Source organism: Tyto alba, unplaced genomic scaffold, assembly GCF_018691265.1.
Source record: "Tyto alba isolate M040663 unplaced genomic scaffold, T.alba_DEE_v4.0 Super-Scaffold_45, whole genome shotgun sequence".
In the NCBI taxonomy this organism is placed as follows: Eukaryota; Metazoa; Chordata; class Aves; order Strigiformes; family Tytonidae; genus Tyto; species Tyto alba.
In genome coordinates this window covers 42,461,137-42,485,050 of record NW_024881321.1, presented here as the reverse complement: position 1 = coordinate 42,485,050, position 23,914 = coordinate 42,461,137, and the positions used below count along the sequence as shown (strand labels likewise).

The 23,914-nt window shown below is 35.4% G+C and overlaps 1 protein-coding gene across 1 annotated transcript in view; it reads right to left on the bottom strand.

Moving 5' to 3' along the window:
- Nucleotides 1–23,914, bottom strand: part of REV1 (REV1 DNA directed polymerase) — a 66,949-nt gene that overhangs the window by 29,229 nt on the left and 13,806 nt on the right. The window contains 10 exon segments of the mRNA XM_033004934.2: nt 1,040–1,194; nt 1,863–1,991; nt 2,997–3,126; nt 7,921–8,037; nt 9,509–9,616; nt 11,494–12,206; nt 14,296–14,445; nt 20,658–20,826; nt 22,590–22,722; nt 23,524–23,590. Coding sequence (XP_032860825.2) covers nt 1,040–1,194; nt 1,863–1,991; nt 2,997–3,126; nt 7,921–8,037; nt 9,509–9,616; nt 11,494–12,206; nt 14,296–14,445; nt 20,658–20,826; nt 22,590–22,722; nt 23,524–23,580 — 1,861 coding nt within the window. The 5' untranslated portion in view covers nt 23,581–23,590.

Genomic DNA, 23,914 nt, shown 5'->3' with positions numbered 1-23,914 from the left:
GACCACGCAGAATCCCTTCACAAGAAGATTCAGGATCTACAGCAACTGACCAAGAAGATCACAGAGGATACCGGGTTTTTTGGCATCCAGAACTGGCTAAATGGACTGTCAATGAGTGGGTGGCTTAAGGGATTGTTAAAAATGGGACTGTTGATTTTTGTTGTGATTGTCATCATCTTGTGCATAATACCGTGTGTGCTATTGTGTCTGCAAAGGGCCCTGCAGAAGATGGTACGTGGGGCTTTTATGCCCAGCTCCTGCTGAGTAACCTTGGGAGAGGAGCAAAAGCTAACTGTACAATGCTTGCTAGGCTAACCGTGGGAAAACATGAGAAACTGCAACTGTAACACATGAAACCGCAACTGTAGATTTTTAGGGCCTAGCCCATAGTTACAGGAGGTTGCTAAGGAAAAGGCCAACAGAAACTAAGTTAGTTAAGCAACTGTCAATAGGCTGTGATCCAACTGTGCTGGCTTGTTTTAAGGGTTATAAATAGTGTGTGAAAAAGGGCAATAAAAAAGTCATCATCATTATTAATCTGCAACCCATATTGTCATCTATTTATACCATGACAAGAAATCAAGGAGATCTTTTCAGATGTGTGATTTCATATACAATACCTACTACAAATCACACAACTCTCTGCTTTCAGTACCTTCTAATCATTATGCTAAATCATGCCATCCTGTAAATGCTTACTGCTATCTCTGATAAGGAACAGAATCTGTGCTTATTTTCCTATTTACTGGAAAAATGCAGTAGCATTTCATAAAAATGAATGTAAGAATATCATACAGATGGAATTTGTTCAGATATATATACACTGTTCAGGTAGCAAAGGAGAAGTTATAGCAATTTTAGAAGTTTTGCTTAAAACTTTCCACGCACCAAGATTTTCTTGCATTTTTATTTACACTAATTTAATGGCAATACATTCCATACCACACAAACACTTAGGGGTTTAGCAATCTTACACAGCTCTGATACACCTTACAATAGCAGGTACTGCTCATAAACAGAAATGAAATAAGGTACTTACCCATCCCAACAGAAGCAGTGCATTTAGTTTGGGCTTTGATTTCGGTGCGGATAGCATTTGCAAGTTCATCGGGAGTCAATCTGGTCTCTGTAAGGATTTCAGTGATATCTACTAGTGCTTCATCACAACTGACTGCTTCGATGTTATGAGTATAGCTATCAACACAAAGTAAAGGAAGTGAAACACCAGCAACAGCTCACCATCTGTTAAAACAAATATGTAGCAAATAAAGTCTTCCTTTTGTGGTGGCATTTCCCTGCTTATTTTGTATCACACATCACTTACATATTAAAAATGCTAAAACAGCAAATTACAGTAACATTAGTAATGTAGGACTAATTTCAACATGCATCATGATTTTAAAGGAACAGCTGGAGGAGGAGTTGAATACTTATTTTTCATTGACAATAACAACTTTCCAGTTTTGTTCAAGTGCTTTTTAAACCAGAAAGTAGTTTCTAATAGATGTTACTCCAATAATTCATTTTTAAGTTACTCAAAAAACCTCTTGGAAGAATCTCACTGCTAAGCAGTGATCTGCTTCTCATAGTGTAATCAGAAGAAAAATTAACAGTGACTCCTTTGGAAGTCAGATGTTGACTGTTTACAGGATTTTGCTTCAAATGAATGCCCAGAAACAGCACAGTGCTCAAAATGACAAAAATACTACAAAAGGAAGATCTCAAATAGGAATGGCTTTATTGAAGCTGAAGAGTAACATGGAGATGAAAATACTAAATCAAATAATGGCATTCAGCAGTGGTAAGTAAAATACACCTGATAACCTTACCATGAAAGATCATGTAAACAAACAGTACATTACCTTGCTAATATTTCATATATTGTCCGTGCAACTTCTTTATATGCATCAAAATCATAAAAAACTGCTTGAAGATTTGGACACAACTTTTTTGCTTGGCCAAAAAACATTCCATTCTTTATGCCAACTTGTCTGAAATTAAATAATAAAAAAATAAAAAAACCCAAACACACTACCAACTTTTCCAGAAATTAATATGGGGTATTTCCAAACGAAGTATTTGTCTTTTTCCACAAAACATAATTATCAACAAAAAGGAATTTAGTCCAACTGCTAGCAATTTAATAGGTAAGAAAAGTAACTGCTAATAGAGTATCTGAATTAGCTGTATAACATTCACACACACAGCACTGACAGCCTGGCTTTGGGAACATGCTTAAGACAAAGTCTCCAAAAGCACTACTTGGTATTTTCTGTTTCAAGTTAAAACCATGCATATATACTGCAGTGACTAAGGTAAATGGATCTTATATTCTATGGTGCAAGATTACAAAATGATGCTCCCATAATAAATAAACTCCAGCTCTTTGAGATACAAATATAAACCTGTCTATTCCAGGATGCTTGAGAAAGGTTCCAACAGAGGAATCCTTTCTGGAGTATTATTTCCATCAGGGAAGAAAATCCTATTTCCAACACTGGGCTTATATTTATAACAAGTTCTTTCATACCCTGAACATTTACAAATTATGTTATTGAGGATGCTCAACATAATCTGTGCAAGAAACGGTTTTAAGTTTAGTAATCACACTTACTGTCTGATTGTAACTAAAAACTTCAGTAACAAAGTGTTCTTAATTCCATAAAAGAATGCAATTTTGATACAATGAAGCAAAGATAACATCATGCAATCAATCATATCACATCAAAGGGCATAAGGTTTTCCTTAACAGGCTTTGTTTCAAGTAACATGTAGGTTAGGCTGAGAGCCCTTAAGCAGTGTTTAAAAATCAGCAGCATCCACAGGGAAGACCTCATGTTAAATTCTAACAAACTATATAACTACAACTTTTGAAAACAAAAAAATTCCTCTCTAAATAAATTTAAAGAAACTGACCTAACAACTGCTATTTTTTGACATTTTATGCCTATCTGTATAAGATTTTTCAAGCAACCTGATAGGTAACTTTTACCTACCTGGCTTCATAACTACAAGAAGCTATTTCAGCCATGGACAGAACAGTGGGATCCAAGTCAGCTCCATTCACATGGGTAGAATCCGGATGCTCCCAGACTGATGAGTCCAGCTTATCAGGTACTCTAATTTCTGCTTGGAAAATAATATTTATATTTGGTTTTATGTTTTTGGTTTTTTGTTGTGGTTTTTTTTTTTTTTTTTTCCCCCTCTTAAGAAATCAACAGAACGAATGTGAACAAAATAAAAATTAAGGATTTTATTTTATACAATTTCTATACTGCTACCTGTTGATGAAGAAGTTCTTAATACTATATTGGTTCATATCATGGCTCAGAAAAAAACCCAAACAAACAGAACCCCCCCACAAAGTAATCTCTCTCTGCAGATAGGTCTGTACATATTACTGAGAGGAATATTAAGCTACAGAAAAATTCTGTTTCTGTTTTCCCCAAAATTACTAGACAGCAGCTTGTTGGTGACTGCATACACCATATTGTAAAATAAGACTGATTTCAGTTAGCTTTAATGACAATAAAAACGATCAAACACTTGATGCTAACTACTACAGCCATATCCTGTAAACAAACACAAGATGCTCAAAAAGTTACCGGTTGCTTAGCTGAACAAGACGACACTTAGCTACATTCCTTTTTACAAAAAACACAACCACCAGCAGAAAACAAAAATTAAATTCAGAATCCAAACCCACCTTTTATCATACTTACAACCTCTTACTTAAAATTATTTTTCTAATAATCTAGATACCACAAAGTGACTTTTAAGAATGAAATAACCAGAATGCTAATTAGCTCAAATTAAAAACATTAGCTAGAAACTTCTATTTCCTTTGACACTTTTTGCGGTTATTACTTGACAAAACTTCTGCTGTTACTTCCTAATACTTCTCTTATTAGGGTATGTCAACTTCTTCCACATATCACCATAAATTGATCTTGGATCAAAATGATAAAATTACAAATACTGCAACCCCAGACTTAAAATGAGACAGACCTTCCCTAATTCTAGAAAACTTCTACATGCTTTTAGATAAAGAGTCCTCCAGGCCCACTGCATACTAGGTACTAGAACAGAATTCCATGACTGAATACTGGAATCAAGTAAAGCATTTTCTATTTATTTCCATTTGAGTTTTCACAGTATGCAAACCTGGAAAGATACAGGCCTATACTCCAAATATATATCAACCTGAAAAAATGGCTAAATGCAAAAACTACTATGCCCTCCCAAACTCCCCATCAGAATCAGAACAAGGTATCTTACAGACAAAAAGCTTCTATTAACTTAAAATGAAATCCAATATACAGGCTATATTTCTTTTTCATTACTATAGTCTATTTAATACCATATACCTTTGTAATACAATAAACAGGGAGTTTTCTTCAGAGTGCCACAATGCCTAATTATATTTCATGCTACTAATAACTTACACACTGACAATTTGACTGAAAGGAAACATGGTGCTATCTGCACATACGAGTAGTTACCAGACCAGACAAAATGTTGTAACGAGTGGAGACAGCAGGGGTAGAGCCTGACTCGTGAAAAACTGCTTTTATTCAGAATTTCTGCTAAATTTGTGAACTTTTTTATGCCTTAAAAATTTTAATGTATGGTAAGCTCAGTAAGTTAACTAAGATGTCTGCAACTGAAAATTAGAGCAAAATTATGCCCCAAATAAAGATAAGAATGACAAGAACAATTTCTTTAGTCCATGCCTTCCTGTGCCCTGGCCTGAGATGATGCTGTCATCTTGTCTATCTTCACTGGACTCGTCGACTTTTTCCACATCGCAGCAGAGCAGATCCCCCCATGAGCTGATGAAGTCACTTCATGTGAAATTCAGGGCAATGCAGAACACATTGTCCTCAATGGAAGGCAAGGTAGAGAACCTCTCATCAAAAGCTGGGAAACTAGACAGGCACATGGTGAATGTGGAGCAACGGATGGAGAAATCAGAGGCCAGGACCCAAGTCTGTGAAAAAGAAATCGCTGAGAATAAATCTGTGACTAATATGATGGTTAAAATCTGCTGCTCTGTAGAATGAAAAAAGGGAGATACTAGGGTTGAGGGAAAGGAAGCCTAGAAAACATTCACATCTTGGGCATCCTGGCCATGGAAAAGAGACCCCAAACTACGAATCCTGATTAACATACGTTAATCTTCTATCTTTAGAACTCAAATGTTAAAGATGGTACGTATGTAGAGAAGTAATTTCTACTACTCAGAAAGGCTATCTCCAGTCTGGAGATTTAGGGTGAGAATGATAGCAAGTTTTAAATTTAAATGTTACACATTTTTGGATGAATTCAAACAAGAAAAGGAAAGTATTTCATAAAAGATTCAAGATTCTATTGACACTAGATATTTGTCTAGCAATGCAGATCAAAGGCAGGAACCAGCATCACTAAAGAAGTAATTTGCAAAAAAAGAAGCAGCTGAAGTAGGAGAATTCAAGTATTTGGTCAAAAGTGATTCATAAAGGTTTGTTTTAATTTATTTTTTGTTTGGTTGGGGTTTTTTTGTTTGTTTGTTTGTCTCTGGGTGGGTTTTTTTTGTTTTGTTTTGCCTTTTTTTTAATTTGGAACATTTTTTCTAATAAGCAAGACCTGGGGAAGGCAAAAATCAGAGAACAGCCTGGAAAGCTTGAAGCATCAAAAAATGAAGTGGGTTCCATGTTGATGCATGGATGTAAAAATATGTTCATGTTCAAAGTTGGTCCCAACTACCTTTTAATTTCATTTATTTAACATGTCCCCAAAAAGAACTGTGTACCTTTAACATCCTAATTTAGCATTCTATATTTTTGATATTTTAGAAAAAGTACTATTCCATGTGATACATGTGCCTGCTGGACCATATTTACCTCTGACATGGCACAATTAAACACATGCTGTGAAGTATGTCACATACGCTTTCTAAGATATTGTGATGTTAGAAAAGCCTCACCTGCAATTCCATCTTTTCATCCAAGACCATAACTAACTGTAATTTCTTTTCCCCAAAAGGAAGACAAGCCATGTACTTATGAGAATGCAAGTAGAAACAACAGGTTATATCTTTTGTTGATAAAATCATTAAACATGGAGATAAAAATTAATAAAGAGACTAAAAAATACTACATACTGCAGCTAATGAGATAGAGATTATAAAAAGAGTGCTAGGAAAAATCCTTTCACCAAAACAATAGGTTGCACAATCAGACTCAGTATCAAGAAAGAAAGAGGTAGCTGCCTGCCTGTGTGCAAGCCAGTGAACCTGGATGCTGAAGTTAAAGAAATGAATGTGTGGATATCCAGAAAAAGCTGCTGGAGTAAGAAACTGAGTTTGTTACACAGTGAGGTTGAAATCTGCTGCATCCTTAAGCAATAAATACAGTAAAAGAGATACTACTGAATTTGTGAATCACAAAGAACTTGCTAGATATTACCTAAACCTCCGTAATTTAACTGTCTCGCTCTCCAAACATCATTTGATTGTATGAAGTCACACTCTTATCCAGTGTAAAGTCCTAATAAAAGTTACGAAGTCACTGTATAAAATTGGACTACCGATAAATAGTTCATACACAAGCTATACTACATAAAATCCAACTCCATAAAAACTACAGCTATCTTTGTAATGCTCTTATATATGGCATAGCAAACAACACAGCAGAAGCTAAGTCTGGAGCATCCTGAAAAGTCCTTAAAAAGTTAAAGGCTGGTGGGTTCCATAAGCATATATTCTACCTGTTTTGAAGTGTACTTAAACTCCAGCAAAAAGAAAAATAAAATGGTATCACTTTCTGTAATACCTTGTTTCCAAATGTCTTTGAAAATTGGCAGAATTGATTAGTGCCTTTTTTTTGTGTTTGTTTTTTAAAAGTACTAACATTTTAGAAACAACCATGGAAGAACAACCTGTCTTTTTCCACCTCTTGTATCAAGCAAATAAACTAATTGAGGTGTAAATTTTGGTAACAACAGTACTTGCTACCACAAGATTGCTAAGAAGTGTATATACAAGGGGCTAAGGAGAAACTCCACTTTCAAATCTAAACAAATTAAATAGCAGCTGCCCCTTTTATATGCACTTTCTACCAACCTTGTGGTAAAAACTAAGTTTCACGCTGATTAAGCAGACTGTTGGAAAAAAAAAAAGAGAAACAAGTTGCCAATGTTTAGCAATATACCTTCTCATACTAAATGCAGTTCAGGCAGTATAAAACTTGTTAATAGAAGTACGTTTTGTTTATATTAGTATACTACCACTTGAGGACACAGAAAGGAACAAATTTCTAAATTACTGCAGGCAAGTAAGGAATTCTCAAACTATGACAGATGCCCTGCTTTTGAGGAAACAAAGTACTGGAGAGACAGAACTCATGGAAGTTGCAGACTTTCCAGAAACCTAAAATGCTCTGAGGACCACCCAAATTAACTCATTGTACAAATACTGCACACATACAATTCAAAAGCCAACTTCAAACAACTTCTCACTGGCCATGTGCTGTCATTTCTACTTTTATAGTAAAAAACCTTTGGTAGCCTTTTAGAATTTATTTTGTACCTTCTTCTCTATATCAGACTTACTCAGAACAGAGTGATCCCACACAACCTGTATTTATTTCTTATTTTAAATAATCACTTAACATTATATCTTATACTCAATCTCAATTAAAGTGAGTAAACCCTAAAATTACTCTAAAATAATTCACTCATACTGAGCAAAGCTAACTAACAAGAAGTCACAGTGGCATGTTATTACTGAGGCCACAAAGCACTATGCTGACCAAGGATACTACTTTTCTGAAATCCCCCCGCATGAATATTTATCCACCACGCAATTTATGAATAACTTTGAGGAAAAAAGTCTTCAACAACAAAATCTAAAAACAGACAAACAGACAGACTTATCTGTACCTGCTTTGCCATTCAATAGCTTATTCTGGTAATATTGCTGCTCAAGCTGGGGGTTTGCACCAGGGCGTAGTGGTGCCTTTCCTGTACCCCTGTTACTAGTAACAGCTACTGGTTTTCCTGTGGAGAAGAAAAGCACGTACTTACAAGTCAACATCTATAATAGCTGACATTTTAATAACAGCATAACTAGGGTAGGTAAGATCATAAAGATGTCTGTTTCATTTTTTTGTATTTTGTTTCAAGCTTATATACTTTTACAGCATTAAGAAGGAAGCAGCTATGAAAGTGACTTTGCATTGTGACTGTGAATTTGCTGTCTTAATTGCAGTCACATGTAAAGAAGAAAAGCTTTTAAAGGGTGAAAATACAGCCATACTAATTTGTCTTTAATAACAAGTGTAAATGGAAGCTGTGAAATTTCACCAACACCTAGTGATTCATTAGTATAAGACACAGCAAACACTGTATTGATCTTAAATACTTTTTCATGTTTATTATATTAAGTAAAATAGAAGAGTATATGCATACCAACACACTCAGTTCCACTTGCTTAATTAACTGTACAAAATAAAATATTTAGTAAAAACTTTTTACTTTTTAGTAATATCTTCACCTTCATAGTTTTTCTACAGGAAGTTAATTTATGCACTGAAAGTTCTAGCAGATTTTCATGGAATGGAAAAAATATCGGCAGAAAAGTCCTAGGTTCTTTATATTCCAGCAATGGAATCTGAAACTTAGCAAGAAATAAAGACCCAAACATACCAGAAATATTTTTGATACAGTTGCTCTTGCCTCTGGACAGAGGAGAGCAAAGGAATTGTATATACAGCTTACTCTTTCCCAAGGTCTATGATAGCTGGGTGTCAGATGGTCACCACTGCACCAAGTCTTCAGGCTTGTGTGCATCATCAAAGTTTAGTGTTGGCACAGAACAACTAGTATCTCCATTTCTGAATGGTACACTTATAAAAAAACCCACCAAACTTACTAAGGAGCTCCACTAATTCTTCTTATGTCCAAAGGATGATCACACAACTCTGACTTCTAAATGTCAACTGAATTGTTCATCTTCCAGGTCTTATAATACATGATGTGTAAGATCTTAGATAGCAAAGGGAAGGAGAAGCAAATTTCCCTTGAAAACCTTGACCTTTTCATTTTCTAGTTAAACAAAGCTCCTTACATTACTTTAGGAAAACTGGAAAACTGTTAGGATATCACTTTTTTTTTTTTTAAAAACAGTGAGTGACCAATTGGTAGAACTAGAATTTGATCTCTGATTTCTAATATGGTAGATTTAAGTCTCAATAAGGCATGTACAATGTTATAGAGAATGGTTGCTCCAGATTGTACCTCTCTCTTCTTCAGCTGTTGAAAGGAAACAGCAAGGAGAATTCCAGTTCTCTCTTCCACTTGCTTTTGAATTGTGAGAAAGTAAGCAAGTATATGAAAGTTGCATGGTCTGACTATAAAGATGCCAGAAAAAATGATTAACATGTGAAGTGCATTTTCTAAGTGTGCAAGTTCGGTTTTGTTTTTAAAGGCTTAACTGAATAAACTGTAATGGGCAGATTTAAATACTGACCTTTGAGATCTGGTCTATTTCGGACAGCCACAGACACAAAGAAGCAATCCATATCCACGTGCATTATACAGCTCTGTGGCTTGGCTGAGCTCACAACAGACACATTACCTAGTATGAAGATACATCAACAGAAAACTTGAACCCTAGTTTACACACTTTGGAGCTACTCACAGTAGTCATCAAGGACTATTAACGAGTTTTTACCACCTTAAATTATAAAGACTTTTGTTTCTTCTCACCAAGAAGATATTTAAATTTACAAAGCCCCCAGAGAAATGTAAACATAAACAGTACACAAACAGCCTAAACAGTGCATCAATTTAAAGTTTCTACTTTATGTTCTCATAATTAACACCTTCTACCTAAGAAGTTCCCCCAGCCCAAGGAGATTAATGCATGTTGTGGGAACTGGATCTTAATTTCACTATGTTAACACTGAATATGGAACTTTACTCCCTTTTTTTCATCAATCAGAAGAGTGTTCCGAAAGATAAAAAAAAAATGTTTATCTGCACTAAGAGCTACCATTAATTATTCATGAAACACACCAAAAATTAGTTTTAAACCTCCCATGCAATTGGAATTTCTCACTGCTGTACCTACATTCACGCAAACATTTAGCAAAGATGAGCAAGATAGCTCCAGACTGAAAAACTTACACATCTAAAGCACTAGTAATACTTGTGTCAAGCATTCTAGAAGTTCAGGTCTGTATGTGTGTGGTGCTGACCTACCAGAGGAGGCTAGATCTACCCAGAAAATAAATAAATAATCTTAATTTGAACAGTATATAAAGCGGAAAAGTGAAAAAATACTTCAATACATCAAGTGAATTGTTCTGATTGACATCTGAGTTAATTACTGAGTAATCACAAAAATGTTTTCCTGTTTTTAATAATTTACCATTTGAACTCATTCTTTGAAAAATAAAGACTGTCTTAAAAATGGCATATTTACAAATCAAGTAATCCAAGTTAACGCTTAAGAAGCTGCTACTTGTCAACTGAAACACAGTCATTAATTATTTGAATAGTCTTGTCCAAATCAAAGAGAAAATTAAAGTATATTAGCTTAAACCATATTATGATAAAAAAAAATATACAAAAATGTAGTTCTTAAGCTAACATGTTTTATAACTGGGGTCCTAGCAGAAACACAGAATCAGTTAATTTTTTTTATCTAGCAGTAATTTTTTAGGATGTGGTAGTTTATCATCAAGCCTATTTTCATACGATTACAAGTGAATATTGTTATAGCACAATAGAATCAGCATCTCTTTAATGGTACAGTGCTAGCCTTTTAACTGAACAGGAGTGTAAATGAGAGATTTGAAAGATGGAAAATACTTGATCTATACTGGCAACATTTTGCCTCTCATGAATTACATACATTTTTTCATTTTGGCCCTTGATGTAATGACAAAGCATTTCTCTTCTGTCACAAGCCAGGTTCAAAAGTCTCATATGACACTGCTACCCATTTAAACAGACCCAAAGGTATATAAAACTCCTACTAACAAGAAACGGTTTAGATTGTAGTTCACTTCTACATGTTACTTTTTAAAATTCTCATACTGACCTATACGCAGCAAGGGGTTTTTTCTTCTGTTTTTTCCCTTTAGTTTTTCACACAGCAACTACAGACTTATGTATTTAGGTATATATAGTATTTTTTCCCCTTGATAAATCCACATATCCTGGTAAACTCAGGAATATTATTTCTACAAGGAGGAATTGAATATAGACCAGAGTATCACATTAAGTCACATTTTAAGTTAAAGAAACCCAAACAAAAAAAAAAAAAAAAAAAAAAAAAAGCAGGTTGATCCTTTAGTTTTCAGTGCATCAAAGTCACCAAGCTTTTCCAGATAGCCTGACTGCGATGTGAATATTGAATACTGATCTACTTAGTCTCAGTTAGGCATTTAACGTACAAAGATATATAAGGCACCTTCTCAACATAAACCTTCTTAAACAAGTATCTACCTGTGTCAGTTTTAAGCGCAGACCTGCCTGCTTTCCATTTTTTTAATTTTTCCCTTCCTGGAAATACACCGCTGTTTTTTCTCTGCAGACTGTTGACAAACTCTGTCAATTCACACTTCCATGTTGATATATGATGCAGTCTTGAACGTGAATAAAAGTCAGAAATAAAACTACAATCTGAAGGTTTGGACACAAGTAAGGAAGCTGCCTTGCTAGGAGTAGGTACAGAAGTGCTTTTTGTGCTTGAAGGCCCCTGAACAGTGGAGTGGTGAGCACCATTTATTTTAGCATTACTGTGCAAAGATGAAGGTGAGGATGAATTACTTATAGTCCTATGTGAATTCCATGAAAAGTCTGTATTCTTGTTGCTTTGCTGCAACTGCTGCATTGTGCAGTCTCTAAAGTCAACCATGCCTTTTTCAGTCTTCCCCTCCTCCTGCACAGGGCCTGGAGAGAACCTACTTGCAACACCGTTGCCAGAGGGCACCAAGCAATCCTGTGTCTTTAAGGCACTGGTAGAAGTGTGTGTATGTCCGTTAAAAATGACAGTGCTGTCTTTGTGAGACTGAATCCCATTTTGTTTCCGTCCAGGAAGGATCTGCTCCAGCTCCATAAATCCAAAATTGTCATTTTCTTCTTCCTCTTCTTCATTCCAGCAACTTATTCCATTGGGTGTGATCTCATTTTCCATCTCACACTTTTTAATATGATTTCTGAAACAGATATGATTATTTAATACCATGTCTTTCACAAAAAAGGCACATTACAGGACATTTCAAGTGCTAAGTATTTCACTTCCTAATTGTTATCAGTTTATACTTAAGCAGTTTTTATATTCTCAAGACAATTATCTCAAACTCTGAGCCATGTTCTCTTAATGACACAAAATATTGTATTGATGTACAAGAGATTTCACAGATTTGGTGTATTATTAATGCAGCACTACCAGGAGTTTATGAGGGAGTGACCAAAATCAGGCTCATATTAGAAAAGCTATTTACAAGGCCTTTAATTTGACCAGCAGTCTCCAATCAAATTACAGTAATTATTTGTTAACAGAACTGTACTAACATAGCATGAATGGTGCAGGAATACGCAAACCATCAGAAGGAGTTATCTTTTTATTGAGAGGTGATTTTCCTAATCCAGTTACAAATAAATAAAGGAAGGAAAAAAGAAAGTATATGTAGTCTACAGAAAACATATTTTTTAGATAACTATTTTAGATTAAATGCGTTAGTTTTATTTTATCTTCTCTCAATAAAAAAATCTGTTCAAGTTTTATAAACCAAACATATTCTTGGCTTTTGACAAAAACCCAAACTACTTTTCATCTTTTAAGCATACAAACCAAATATTCCGCCATAAGTGTACTGGCAATTTACACTTACTCTGATAGTGTAGAGGCAAAGCTTTCATTCAAAAAATTAACTCTGTAACAAACCCAAAGTTGAATTAAAACCAAAGCCTTCAAGACTTGTGTGTACTCTTGATCTGCTGAAGAAAACCCCAACCATCACTACCAACTTCCAATTCAAGTACACAAAAAGAGGGTGGGAAATAATTAGTTATCCAGTATGCCAGTGACATCAGAAACCAATTAACCGTGATAACAATTTTGTTAAGATCATTACAAACATGAATTATACTGAACATAGTAGTTTTGAGGAGTTGCATGGTTGAAAGTGGAATATCCAGTGGTACATGTTTAGTATCAGTGGACAGAGCAGGCTTTTAAACTCATGCTTGTCAGACTAAATTGGTATTTTTGGAAGTCTGTTAATGTTTTTTCAATGAGAATATTCAATGGAATAATAAGAGGTGATGGTGACTATCACTCATTGTTTAAAATATGGGTAAGAAATACTGCTTAAACACTACCACAAAATTAGTATCTTTTTTTTTTTTTCCCTAGAGAAATCCCACTCATGTCAGTCTCCTAAGCACTATGCATAACTGGATTTTAAATGAGTGGACTGTGAAAGAACACAGACCACTATTACAAATCTGAAAGTGTAGTATCTCGTACAGTATCTTTGGTCCTATTTGAGCAGTAGCATTGGACCAGATAACCTCCAGAGGTCTCTTCCAGCAACCATTCTATAATTTAACAATCCTTGCCTCTAAACAACAAACATGTGCCTCTGAATAAGATGCAGGAACCCTCTTAAAAAGATGTACAGAACAGTCTGTTCAAGTGCAAGGTTTCTTTCCAAATTCCAATTCCTCTGCCAGTTAAAAGTTTTGCTAGTGCTTTCTGTTCTATTCCCTTCTTGAGGTCTTTTAGGAGAATTTTTTATATTGTAATTGGATTTTTTTAATCCATCTTCTCTATCAAGCATGAATTAAACCTTGGTGTTAGCATACATAAGGTACACTGACTTTTTTTAAAAAATAAGCTGAAGAAAGAAATTGACAACCAGTATGCATTTACATTTGTTCCTATGCACCTTCAGCAAAGTGATCAAATCACACCAGCTTTTTGTTTTTGAAATAAAGACCTATTTTCCAGTTCACTAGTCAGAATCCTTTAATGTATACCTGTAGCTTCCATACAGATATGCTATATCCTAGGACACATTATCAAGCAAAGCGTGGTCCAAAGACTAGAGACAAGGCTTGAAGGTAAGGTAACTGTAGTTCTGTCCTCAACTGTCTATATAGCTATATCTTAAATTTCACTGCGCCAAAGCTTCCCTCTTATAAAGCTGAAATGAATTTTAAAAACACTATATAGTTATAAATGCAAACTCATTATGGGTGAATGATTAGATTCTACATTTCAAGATCAGAAACACTTACACCCTGTTGAGATCTTTAGCTATATTGCTTGGACCTGGCATGGCATCTTCAGGTTTGCATATGCTACTGAAGTTGAGACCTTTTTGAACACTTGACTGCTTGGTGTAAAGCTGATATGGAATGTGCGAGAGGAGACGTCCAGCTTTAATGCTGAAACAATAAAAAAAAGGAACAAGTTAGTAAAGACATTTTTAAAAACCCCACAACCTCTATGCTAAAAAGTACCTCTTGCACAATAAACTATTACTTTGGTCATTACCTTTCACTGCTGTTCTACATGTATTTGCAGTCCCTTCCACACCCCCTTCCCACTACTAATTGGATTGACTGAAAAGTAATTTGTGGTGCAGTGACTGGTACTACAAAAGATACTTGCACAGTTGTGTTGGTCAGTTGTCTACATCCATTCCTCTTCTACAACTGACACACACAAACCCCAATTATTTAATTTCAAAATCAAAATAAACAATGTCTAGTCAAAAAAAAATTGGTGAGTAGTCAAGGTTATTCTAGCTGAATAATGCTGACTGAGCTCTTCAACTTGGAACAATGCAAATGCCTGTGTTCCAAGCAAATTTGGGTAGAATTTGAAGGAGGTCAGTCAGCTAGGATGTGGTTCACTATTAAAAAGGAACTACTTTTTCCATTCCAAAAGGATAATTACCCCTTCTTGTGAGAAAATTCACCAAAGATAGCTAGACAGAAGAATAATTTCCAAACAGACCTTCCATAAATATCTACCACAATCATTCTAGTTCTGTCCTCTGTGTTCCACTGTATCTCCCTCTTCTTTTTCTTCTTCTGCTGCAACTTCAATTATACCTCAGTAACTGCTAAATTCTTTAAGGTAGTCACGGACTTTGAAGTGTAATTCTCTCAAAAATACACCACAGCCTGATTTCATCTCTCCACCCCAACGTCTGTTGCTGGCAGTAGAGATAACAGCCTTCCCACCCTATACTTCACCTCTTCTTCATATACAACTCTTCATATTGAACACTGGGTCAGAAATGCTGAAGCTTCTTACAGCAGAGAAACCTCTCTCATATAAAAAAAATGTAATATTAGCATTCGGTTTTGAAGATACAATCTCATTTAAATATTTAAAGATAATTTAGCTGAGTGACTGATACTGTTTGCCTTTTCTTCAACACCTGAATGTTTTTTCTCATGTAAGTGCTTTTCAACTAGCTCAAATCTGTACTACTGTCAAGGGAGCTGGACAGCAGAACAAAAGCCCTTAGGAGCTTTCTGGCTGCAATTAGAAAAGAATAGAGTGGGAGATCGCATTTCCCAATTAGATAAATTAAAACTAGCTAGGCACATACATAGAGACCTAGTAAGGTTTCTGTGGGAATAGAATAGTAAAAACAGCCCTAAAAACATATCCATTAAATATTATTTGATACATGAATATATAGCATTCATAAAGGAACATAATTTACATTAAACATTGCCAAACAGAGTTAAAAATACACATGGTAGAGTTCCAAAGCTTTCTTGTACAGAAAATGGTGATGCAGCAACTAAGCTTTTACAATGCCTGGTTAGATTGTTTCTCATATCACCATGTGAACCTGGGTGCATAACTAGCCGGCTAGTATTTCAAAATCATTACTGCAACTTCAAGATGGTAAAACCCCCCACATTTATTTTAGAACCTGTTCATGCTAAGATTTTAGCTACTGGAGTAGCTGCATTTCTAGATCAATACACAGCTGGTTTGTTTTTTTTAAAAACTGTATTAAAGATGCAGCAATAGGAATTCTATTTTAGAAGCATCATTCAACATCTTTCCCCATTCCGCACTCACTGGATCCCTGAATTCATAATCACTACAAAAATAAGGTTGGAAAGGACCTCTAGAGGTCTCTAGTCCAAACACTGCTCAAAGCAGGGTTATCTTTAAAGTTAGATCAGGTTGCCCAAGGCTGATCTCCAAGGACAGAGATTCTACAACCTCTCTAGGCAGCCGTTCCACTGTGAAAAATTTTTTTCTTATATTCAGTCAGAATTTTCTTTGCTGCATCTTGTGACTATTGCCTCTTATCCTCTTGCTAGGTATCTTGAAGAAAAATCTGGCTCCACACTCTGTAACATCCAGACAGGTAATGAAAGACAACAATTAGATCCTCACCTAGTCTTCTCTCCAAGCAGAACAAAACAAGCTTCCTCAGCCTCTCATCATATACCACATGTTCCAGGCCCCTATTCATGTTGGTGGCTCTCCTCTGAACTCACTCCAGTTTATCAGTATCTTTCTTGTACTGTGAAGCCCAAAATCAGACACAGAACTCCCGATGTACCTTTAGTAGTGCCAGGAAGAATCATTTCCCTTGACATACTGGCTGTGGTCTTGCTAATGCAACCCAGTATGCTGTTAGTCTTTATCTCCACAAGGGCACAACTGCTGCTCCACACCCAACTTGTAGTCCACCAGGACCCTCAAGTCCTTCCCTACAAGGGTGTGTCCCAGCCACTGAGTCCCTAGCCTGTCTGGTTGCATGGAATTAATTCTGTGCCATGTGTCAGACTATGCATTTGACTTTATTGAATTTCATGAAGTTTTTGTCATCCCATCCATCCAGTTTGTCAAGACTCTCCAAAGGGCAGCCGTGCTTGCCAGTATATCAACTGTTCCCTTCTATTTGCTGTCATCCACAAACTTGCTGGAGGTACCTTCCACTGCATCACCCATGTCTACATTGTTAAGGAAGACATTAAACTGCATTTGACCCAGTATCAACCCTTCAGGAATGGCAGTTGTAACCATCTGCTAGCTCAACTCTGAAAAGTTGACTGCTACTGTCTGAACCAGGCAGTTGAGCCAGTTCTTTGACCAGCTAGCAGTCCACTATCCAATCCATATCTCCCCAGTTTGACTAAAAGAATGCAGTGGAGGACTGTGTCAAAAGCCCTACTGTAGTCAAAGCAAATGATATCTACTGCTTTCCTGTTGTTCAGCCATCTCACCACAGAAAACAAACAAGCTGGTCAGGCATGATTTGCCACTCTAGATACAACTTCCAGGAAGGTATCTTCCAGAGTCTTCAGTGATTGTGGCAAAGCTGATCACAGTGCAGTTCCCTGGATCCTTTCCCTTTCTGAAGACAGGCATGACACTTGCCTTTTATCCAGTCTTCTGGAAAATCTCATCTGATTGCCACAAATTTTCAAGGATGACAGAGTGCTGTAGCACTGGTATCAGCCAGCTTCTTCAGCTGCCTTGGATGCATTCTATCTGGTACTATAGAGTTGTATATGTCATGTTTCCTCAAGTGAACTGTAATCCACGCTTCCTATACTTCTGGCAGCATTTATTTTCTGCAAACTCCATCACTAGGCACACAGGCCTTTAAGGCATGAAAGTAGACCTTGCCACTAAACACTGAAGAAAAGGCAGTATTGAGTACCTCAACTTTTTCCATATCCTTTGTCATGAGGTTGCTCAACAGCAGGACTGCTCCATTTGCTTCCAATACAGCTATAAAAGCCATCTCCTTCCCCTTCGGTGCTTTAATAGTTTTCAAAAAAAATTACTGTGTTAAAGTAACATGGGATCTTTTCTGAAAGCTGTACTGCTTTAAGACTGATAGCTTTTATTTATTCAAGTATTTTGCATTCTGAATCCTCATCAGAAAAAGGAAATTAAGTGTGATGTACCAGACTAATTCTTTATTTTTCTGAGGAAATTATTTTAAACTATTTTCCTTACGTTTGTGTTGGATTACCACAGATCCTTAAGAAAAACATTCACTCAATCTGAAAATCAAGATAAGGAATCCCCAAATACTACTGGTAGTTCGTTTTAGTGGTTAGTTATCCTCAATCTCTGAAAAGTGATTTTATTATAAACGTCGAAGAATGTTTGTTAAAAGAATATTCAAGTTCTTAGATCACTTTAACTTGGCTTCCATTGGATGCTGCACAACAACCTTGCCAAGCTACATAACTGTGTCATGTATTTTTCAACTAAAAGAAAAAAAAATTTAGAAATTAGGTCTGCCTGCAAGTCTCTTCATCTGTTGCAGAAATGGAGAGGTAGCAGAAACATGCAACAGGGGGCATGCAGAAAAAATGACTGTCACTAAAGCAGCCACACATTAATCTGCAATACTGGATTTTGCAACTACTGTTACCACAGGATCTCTATGTGATGCTAATTAAACCAAAATTCTAGAGCTACTTGCATTTAACAACAGGTTTATGAGAGTCTGACTTTAGACCATAGTTTAGAATGTTCACAGTTCAGAATATGAAAAGCTTTTATTGCAGCAATAAACTTCAACATATACCTTACCATCCCTTTATAACTAACTGTGAAAAACCTATTCTTACATAGTTCACATGGCATATTCCAATCTACTGACATTTTTGGTGTTTCACCTTAATGTCTTTTTGGTGGCTCTCAAACAAAAAAATTAAAATAATAGCTGTTGTAATAAGTGTCATGGTAAATTCATTAATCTTTGGAAAGCAGAGAGATGCTATAGTGATAAGCAGCAATAAAAGACAGGAATTAATTATTCATTCCATTATCAGCAAAGAATGAGTCATGTGCAGTAAGTAAGGAACAGGTTAGAGACACGAAGGAAAGAACAAGTCACTGAATTAGCAATTTGCAACCTGAACTCCATCTTTTCTGTAAAGAGAACGTGGCAGGTACCATAGCAAAAAAAGATGGCATGTGAACATGTAATGAAGGACCAGGTCATAATATGTGCACACAAAGAAATAAATCAAAGCTCAACAGAAAAAACAACCTTTCCACTTTGCAACCTTGGATGACAAGACTGAAGATCTAACAACACTGCTTTAACAGCAATTTGCAACAGTAATGTTTTAGGGTTGATTCTTAACCAAACTAAAGAAACCCAAACCCATCATATAGCACTAACATGACGTGCACATGAATACTCAACAAATTTGGAACCTCTACATCCACTGCACTATTTTCACCAACTGATCTACTGCGGAGACCATAATTTGGTATTCCATACACAGAGGTAGAGCATTTAACCAATGAGTGCTCTTCAATATTGTTGAGGAGTGGAAAATATGAGGAATTGCTGTGAAGTTAGCTTTTACTCCAGATTCTGACACAAACCCTGTTCTACTGAGGCAGCGAGTTCCCTGTCTCCTTGCACCCAGCTCCAAGTATCTGTCTAGACTCGGTTCTTCTGACTTATTCTGCAGTACAACCTTCCAGAATCATGAGATGCAGAAGACACACGTTATCATAAGGAAAATTTTAGGAGACCTCATACATTAGGTTCTAGCAATTCTCTACTGAATGTATACAAATTGATTTTTCCAAATTGCTTAAAATCATAATGAGCTTTAATGGCATCCATTAAAACAGCCACATCTTTCAAATAAAAACACACCTACCACCAGTTTTCCAAGTCTTTAAACTCATGGGTGAGGCCCTAAAACTGTGAAAATTACTTTAGGTACATTTTTTAAAAACTGAGGAACCTATCATTTCTGCCTAAAGTTTAAAAAATTTACCTTAAAGATACACAATATGAAACTGATGATATCAAAGGACTGAAAATCGGCAAACTGGATATAGGAACTGCAATAGGATTTTACAAGTACGTATGCAGAACAGTTTTTCTTGCCTCTTTCTGCTGGTTGTCTTGGAGAGACAGACTAGCATGACACTGACAGAATGATTTCTAGAACATATTCCTGCCTGTTCTATTTCCCATGGGGTCCTTCAGATGCAAGAAGGCAGTTGCAAGCCAGATTAACTGCTCTGAGCCTGGCTGTCATCTTTTTCAAGGATCTGAGGAAAACTTTAATTGATCCTATACATTCCAATGCCTGGAGGAACCAAAGAACATAAATTCCTTACAAGTAAGACTTGCGGGCTTTTTTTTTCATTTAGTTTGGTTTTGTTGTTTTACAAATCCACAACATAATAAATGTTGAGATGGATTTACTTCAATTTTATGAAAATGCTTTTCAGTTGACATTTTTTTTATTTACAGATGAAACGAAACTTAGGCAACGCACAAGGCTAGAGGATAAAAAACAGTCACCTTGTACTTTTTTAAACATACTGATGAAGGCTGGTCAACTGAATGGACATTAAAAGGAATCACAGTAGGATAATGCTCAGTTTCCTGATATGCCTGAGACTTTCTGAATGTTCCTAGTGAAGTTTCTTAATGAACAATCACTAAGAAGCATATCTTCAATGTAACTGGTATTTTTAATCAAACTGTTGCAAGAACATATTTATTTTAAACTAAACCACAATCTCAAAATGCAATCTTCTATAATGCTATTTTTATGAATTTTTCTTCTTTTTTTCCAAAAGGAGAAATCTCCAAAAGCAGTACACCTAAACTTACCTTTCCATGATCCACTCTGGCCGAACTACTTTTTCTCCTTTCAATTCTTTTATTTTGGCATTTGGAAGATTTGTGGCAATGATGTGAGTTGTTTTTGATCTGGAATAATACACATGGTATTGGCCTCCATGCAGTATCATTAGCCGTCTTAATTCATCAGCTGAGGGATCTATAAAATTAAATCCAGAAATATTCCTGTTTTGTGTCAGCAAAAACCATAAGAAAAACAACTTTGAGAAACAGGATGCCATAATCAGAAAGAGTGAAAACAACCATCTTTCCCTTGAAAAACCTTACAAGTTTTCAAAGAACAAATCAGAAAAGCATTTCTGAAGAAATGTAGGAAACTGTTTCTGAAGAGATTGATTCAAAATGTAAACATTCTACTTGTTATAGAGGATCTTTCCACAACATGTATGGTAGAGGGGGAAAAACCATACTCAAGTAGATTTAATGCTAAACTACATTAAAAAACACAAACATCAGTATAACACAAAATTAGATTAACTCACCTTTTCACCAGAGTTTGGGAGAGTAGTTTATACCCGGAAGTAATAGAAAAGATTATCAAAAGGGTTTAGCAATAGTACAGAACTCCAACTATTCAAGTTCTGATTTACTGAAGCATTTGACTCGGTCCTTCCTTACCAGGTTATTCTTGAATTGTTACAGGGAACAGAGAATACCTTAAAAACTAACATCTCTTTTTATCCCCTCAGTCATGTTAAAAAGAATACTTATTTTGAAAGCAGAGGTGGAAAAAAAACAAAGACAAAAGTATTAGCTTTTGGAAAACCTTTGCAGTGGTGTCACACTGGCACCAAAAGTTTTGGGTCAGCACAAACAGAATGTTTTGAATAGTATATCTGGCACAAGATAAAAAAAAAAAAAAGTTTAGCAATACAGGAAGGAATAATTTTTTTTAAAATAATATAGTTAAAATTCCTTCCAGTGGCCTACTGTCAACTCTGGAAATATTTCTAACTCTTGATTATATATCTTATTTTTAACTAAAAATAGCACATATTTTCTCCAAGTGTTATCTTTCCTATTTCAGCCTTTTGGGCAAACATCTTGTAGAGCTCTATTTAGGAACTAGTACCCTGAAGAATATGCAAACTGTAGATTTTCACTAAAGAAACTGTCTGTATTAAATAACTGATTCAGATGTATTAATATTTTAACATGTCCACCTCAACCTTTTTCAGTTCATTTAAGCCTTGTGCTCAAACCAGCACTCATCTGTATCACAGAAGCTGTATGCATCAGTTATGTAATAGTCACAACATTCCTGGCATAGGTCCCTGAAAAAGACTTCTGGGAAGTTTCGAAAAGATTATTAAGCTGCTTTACAGAACCCAGGAGAAATATGAATGTAAGTACGGTATATTAAAAATCTTACTTCAGTTAATGCAAGCTATCAGTCCATCACAGACAATGCGTATGCATGTCTTACCTCTTCTTTTGTTCCCCCTTTGACTATTAATGGGTTCACTGTCTCAAGCATTATACCACTCTGAGCAAGAAAAATCCAACATCTCCACCCAAACATAAGTTTAATGTATATACTCCAACCATCAGTAGTTTGGAAAATTAAAAATGTAATATATGTAGGAGCATAGAGGAATTTAAAAGGTTCAATTTCAAATAATACAATTGCAGAAGGTAGAAGAATTTACTCCTATTTCTGTCAGTGACCATTCATGTAAATGATTTAGTAAGGAATATTTAAATATAGAACCTAAATCTGATATTATATTGAAAGCCTTAATCATGAAATACAAAGGCACATAATATACAAAACATATACAGTAACTGTTATGTATTTACTTAGGTGCAAGCTCATGTGTTTTACAGTTCTTTACTCCATGTAGGATGGTAAACAGACACTAAACAAGACAGAATAGATCCTTAAAAAAATAAAAGTTTCACCTGTAAAGCCATTGACATAGATGGCGACTCCGCTAAAGATACTTGATGAATTTCCATCCCCCTGGTGCTGTATGGCTGAATCTGCCCGGAACTGATCCTCCAATTTTTTAACCTTTGCCGACATGTACCCACCCTAGTTTTTAAGTTAAAACAAAATAAAACAAAACCCATGATGCTAGTCTTATTTTATAAAATTTATAGACATAAGCTTGTCAATTATAAGACTAGAAAGGTAAACATTCCTTCAAATTGTTTTTGGTTGACATACAAAAGACATATTCTATTTTCAAATGAAAAACAGCAAGTTCTTAACCCTAAATTCTTATCTTGTTACCAACTTTGCAAGATTCATTTCTTACTCCTTTTATCTTACTCTATATGAAAAAGATTCCAGCTATATAAAAATTTTTATAGAATAAAAGAAAGAAAAAAGTTGTAAGGGAATGATGCAAGTTTGGGTGCGAAATGGGAGGTTCATTGCCTTAAGAAACAATGTAGAGAATATTCATTAAGCTACATGTATATTCAGTTCTTAAACATACATGAGACAGTAATATTGTAAATATTTATGTAAATTAGGTGCCTCAGTTATTGTTTGTCCAACTATATAGAATCTGGTGGAGACAACCATAGTTTTAAAATTATTTAGTTTAATTTCTAAATGGTGATTTAAAGCTATTCAAGGGTCTGAACTTATTAATGATGTAATTATTGGATTATTGTGAACAAAGACTTCAAAATCTGGTAATTTAAAAAATTTCATTTGAATTTAATTATGTGTTTTCCAGTGAAGCAACAGAGTTTAATTTATACCACACCTTTATATATTTATATATATATATATTTACCTTCATATAACAAAATTGTAAACAGTTTTTAACCACAGTTCCATTTACCTCTAAAAGAAAAAAAAGCAACTTGTTTTTGAACATACCCATATTCCCCAGCCATCGCCATCGCCAGCCCGTTTCCGCCATCCACCCCGCCTCATACTGAAGCTTCTGCATAGGAAGAACAATATTTGATCAATTAGATGTTTAGTAATATCATCAGCGGCATTTCAATGATGCATTACAGGCCATGTACACATTATCACAAAGATTACATTTTTCAACAGGTTTCACTGAAGTACGAGTTAAACAATTAACCTAGAAATGAAAAAAATTGCATAAAACCCTAGTTCCTCAGTTTTGTAATAATGCATACTGTAGTTGCTGTTGTGTATCAAAAACCACACATGCACATTTTGTTCTATTCACCCAGAATACAAAAAGCTCATTAAAATTTTCAGTTTCCATTATGATTTATTAAATTCTTCCTACTCA